General features: G+C 33.0%; 2 protein-coding genes and 1 long non-coding RNA gene across 4 annotated transcripts; 2 read left to right on the top strand and 1 right to left on the bottom strand.

The window, feature by feature from the left end:
- Positions 1-8: 8 nt before the first annotated feature.
- On the bottom strand, positions 9-596 carry LOC109590172 (uncharacterized). 2 transcript variants are annotated; one of them, XR_002189187.1, is made up of 3 exons: positions 560-596; positions 276-484; positions 9-232 (listed from the first exon to the last, which is right to left on the bottom strand). It is a non-coding gene; the product is annotated as an uncharacterized LOC109590172 (long non-coding RNA). The 2 variants fall into 2 exon arrangements; XR_002189186.1 differs by having other exon boundaries at positions 276-566.
- A 3-nt stretch (positions 597-599) lies between these two features.
- On the top strand, positions 600-2,393 carry LOC109590171 (uncharacterized). Its single transcript, XM_020006096.1, has 7 exons — positions 600-621; positions 672-883; positions 934-1,044; positions 1,571-1,754; positions 1,804-2,066; positions 2,181-2,227; positions 2,291-2,393. The coding sequence occupies exons 1-7, from the start codon at positions 600-602 to the stop codon at positions 2,391-2,393; spliced, it is 942 nt and encodes a 313-aa protein (XP_019861655.1).
- Positions 2,394-2,997: 604 nt separating this feature from the next.
- Positions 2,998-4,180, top strand: LOC109590170 (inositol 1,4,5-trisphosphate receptor type 2-like). The gene is made up of 5 exons (XM_020006095.1): positions 2,998-3,177; positions 3,228-3,392; positions 3,452-3,529; positions 3,582-3,701; positions 3,953-4,180. Exons 1-5 carry the CDS (start codon positions 2,998-3,000, stop codon positions 4,178-4,180), a joined length of 771 nt encoding a protein of 256 aa, XP_019861654.1.
- The last annotated feature ends 315 nt before the right edge of the window (positions 4,181-4,495 follow it).

The raw sequence follows: 4,495 nt of genomic DNA, 5'->3' as shown, positions 1-4,495 counted from the left end.
TAATATGATTTCGGTATACTGCAATTTCATTCAACAATTAAGAACATCATAGTAGTACAGGCATTAAAACAAAACATGCAATTGCTAATGGTAAAAAAAGAGTGACCAGTTATACGATGCCTTTTTCTTTATCGAGTCTCTCTGAGCCATTCCTTGAGCCTGGGGCTATCTGATCCTCCTTGTTTGGTCCTCAGTATCAGATCCCTCTTGTTTGGTCCTATCAATAATAAGACTACAGCAGAGATAACAATAACAGTAATATACACATTTCTGACTTGGAAAGACTCCTTGGATTTGATGAGCTCTTGATCTCCACCAAGAACACTGACATGCATGAAGCTTAAACACACTCAAGGCTAGTAGCTCTGCTTTATCGCCATCTCTACTGGTTAACACGCCTACTATAGGCGGGGTGAGGATCACGTGATGAGGTGAAGTCTTAGAAAATCGTAGCTACCATCACTTGAATAGCTACATCGATTAGCTACATAGATAAAAAACATCCATTATGAAATTGACGCATTAATGAGGCGATGCGCTTCGCGCATCGCCACACTACCTTTCCATATTTATATTATTGATGAGGAATTTTGTCCAGGATGGCGTTCCATAAGAACAAATGCTCTTTTGCACTTTAACATTGTTATTGTTTATTTAGACAATTAATGTAGTTGCTGAAGTTCTTGCTTTCCTCCACACATTTGCTACAGATCTCTCATTAAATAATCTAGAGCAGATTAACGCTGTTATTCAGTCATTGATTGAGCTGTGTGTTGGTAATATTAGAAACCAAGTTATTGCATTTAACAAGCTTGTTATGGATCCTGTTAACAGAATATTACAGCTTCAATTGAAGAAGCATGATGATTGTCTCATTAAAGAGGTGCTTAATCTTTGCAATTATTTGTTGAGTTTTTGCAAATTGTTTTTTAGTCTGAAGATTTTGAGCTGATAAAAAAATATGTGGAAGTGAAAGGCAGTGTTGTTGAACTGCTTGATGTTATGCTTGAAGAAATTAGTCCTCAAACCCTCACTCTTGCTAAAGTAAGTGCTACTGCACATCCAAAATTTTTGAGGAATTAATTTAAACATTTGTTAATCAACCCAAAATTTTTTTGTAAATTTTGTGTCTTTGAATGAAAGCATTCTCCACTTTTGTACCATGTTATTTAGATTTTTACAGGTTTTAATTTTTTGAATCTAAGGCTACGTTTACACAGCAAGGCAAAATGTATCGTTTTTGACAAAAATACACTTTGAACACCGTTTTCGATTCCATAGTGTTCTATCAAGATTTTATATTGTTTTCATTTGTTTCTGTGTAAGCAGAAGCATAGAACAGGCACAAAACTAAACTGATTGCATCCTTTTCATTGCTGTGTAAGCATAGCCTAAAAAACCCAGAATCAACAAAATCTAAGCCCTTTGAAAGTTTCTAGCTACATGTATACTACATCGTAATAACATTGATGCTGCATTAATGTGAGCACATTGTAGCCTTTGCAGATTGAAATTTATTAAATTTTTCATGTATGAAATTTGAAACTTGTTGCATCACTTTTATTAATAGGGTATTGGATCATCATTGGATGTTAATTCTGTGTTGCTTACTATGAAAATGTTTCATGAGCTACAATCACTTCCATTAATCAAGGAACAGAAATTGGATGATGATTGTGAGAGGGGACGGAACAAAGCTTATCAAGTTCTTGTAGCTCTAATTGAATATAAAGCAATTGACATCAAAGATGAAAGTAAGGAGGTGTTTCATAAACTTCAAAATTGTGAAATAAATAATTTTAGCAAAATTGATGAAGAGAGCAGAGGAACAATCATGTGAAGAAGCACTTAATAGCTGCAAAGAATGCTCCCATTCCATTGAGATACACTATGAAGAAGATGGAGCCAAGCCAATAATTGCTAGAATACACTTTCCTTTTAAGGCAAAGCTAAGAGAAGTAGCAACTGAGCTAGTACGTTGGAATATTAACAGAGACTCAATGGACGATAAACAAAGGGCTCTTGTTGACTTAATGCCAGCACTTAGAAAAGATGTTCTTCATCAGGTACAAGATACACGCATATTTTTTATAAATTATATACTAGTTAATATAGAAGATATATCATTTATAGCTAATGTCTTATGTTTTGAATAAAGTTTACTTAGCTTTTTCAAATAGACTAAGTTGAAGGAAACTAAAGTAATGAAACCATTCCTTGCTTATTCGTAAGTTAGCATGTATAGTCTGTCATTGCATTGATATTATTGCATTGATATTTTATTATGTAGCACTGTGCGTTCTCGTTTATTGATGCTGTTAACAATCATATTGAATATATTTGTGCTATTTGTGTATACAGTACCTGACAAGGAAATGGGCAGCAACAGGTAAGTACATATACATGCAGATATGAATTATGCTCATTGTAATACTGTTTTAATTAGGGTGTTCTTACCAAATTTTCCTTTTTGGTTTTATATCGTATTCTATATTCTTGGGGCAGCTCACCTATTTATGTCATTTTGGATTGTTGTTGAATATTTTCTGATCAACTGGCCTCATTTCAAACTGCCTGGATTTGTCTATTCACTGAGGTATAGAGAGTGTGTATTCAATAAAATTATAATTTTTTATTCTTAGGGCTGAGATTGATAAAGTTATTCATAAGGATAAGGGCGGTAGTACATATAAAGCTCCACAGTTGACTTGCATTGATGTTGGTATATTTAGTGTGTCAACAATCTACATGGTGCTATTTTTGATCTGTTCTATTCTCTCTCTTGCTTTCCGTGGATATTTTTATTGTTTTTGTCTCCTGTTCATTATTGTGAATAATGATATATTGAAAAGGGTTTTGAGATCTGTGACAAAAAATGGTACATATACATAGAAATTAATGATATAGATTTACATGTAGCACCAATCTTTTAATGATCAAATTCATTCACTTCTTTCTTGCTAACTGATATTTATTTCTCTTTTTTGATTTTTAGGAATGTCTCTGTTTTGGCTATCTGTTCTGGGAGTCATTGTCCTGTTTATTTATGCTGTTATTTCTTTTGCTTTTCTTCAAAATAATTATGTTGAGACAGATGATGCTGCCCTTTACTGTGCTAACCTTGGCCAGTGTATGTATTCAGTGCTGCGATATGGCCTGACTGATAATTTGGGAATAGTAAGCTTAAAAAATCTTTTAAATCTATTGTTTCCCTATTTTCTTTTTAGTTGATCCCATTTGAAAGAGATGGCAGTGCTCCTAATTTTACTGCTGGGGTGTTTATAGCACGTCTCATTTTTGATATTTCATTTTTCATAATTGTTACTACCATTGGTCTCAATATAGTCTTTGGTATTATAGTGGATACTTTCACTGAGCTGAGAGAAGAAAGAGTAAGTTCAAATAAAATACCATATACGTGTAATCATTATAATTAATTTTTTGAACATAGAATAAAATCGAAACTGATCAGAAAAGCAAGTGCTTTATATGTGATGTTCCAAGCTATGACTTTGACAGGAGAGCTAAAGTATGTTTTTAATATTTGATTTCTTGATTTTCTATTTTCTTCCTGTCCCTAGGGCTTCTCTAAACATATTAAAAATGATCATAACATGTGGAATTATGTCTATTACTCTTTGTACCTTGATAGTATTGACATTGGTGACCATAATGCAATTCAAAAATATGTCTATGAATTGGTAAATTATTTTCTTATCTTGCATAGCATTAACTACCCAATGACACAGACTACATAGTAATTACTTTAATTTGTCAATGCACAATTCATAATTATGCAACATGCAGATCAAAGCTCCAAAAGCATTCAGCATAAGCGAGAGTGGATTATTCATTTTTGGTATACAGCTTACAATTGAAGCATCAATTATTTGTGTTAATCATAGTTTATGTAAGAATAATACTATTTACACATGTATCATTTATTTTACAGATGCTTGAAAATAATACTCGATTCTTTCCTCAAGAGGAAGCGCGTTGTCTTATTAATGAAGAAGATTCAGTTGACAAGATTGATGAGTTGGAGGAAAAAGTAGAGGAGATATTGCGATACTTTAGAGAGAAAGAGCATAAGAAGAGCCTCAGTGTTAAAAGGCAGGAACAAAACAAGTGGGAGGAAGAAGTTCTTAAAGGCCAATCAAGCTCGTATACTACTTCTTAATTCTTTTGACCAGCAATGAACTAAATTGTTATGATACCTAATTGGTATCATTTTTGAACATCAGTAGTTTAGTTTTTATTTGCAGTAGTTTAGTTTTTATTTGCAGTAGTGTAGCTCTTTATTTGCACTAGTGTGCACATTTAGGTAGATTTTATTAGTAGTTTGGTTAGTTTGTTTTAATGATAATATAATTAATAATTAATGTTCCGTGGGCGGACGAGTCGTTCAATCCGTTCATGTGCCAGCTAATCAGCTATGGTTTCTTTGAAATGGGCAAAAGGTGAATTTACTATACCCCTTTTATGAATGTACTTT

This window comes from Amphimedon queenslandica, unplaced genomic scaffold (genome assembly GCF_000090795.2).
Source record: "Amphimedon queenslandica unplaced genomic scaffold, v1.1 AMPQUscaffold_10405, whole genome shotgun sequence".
NCBI classification, from domain to species: Eukaryota; Metazoa; Porifera; class Demospongiae; order Haplosclerida; family Niphatidae; genus Amphimedon; species Amphimedon queenslandica.
Note: the sequence above shows the minus strand (reverse complement) of the source record. Positions and strands in the feature narration are given on the sequence as shown.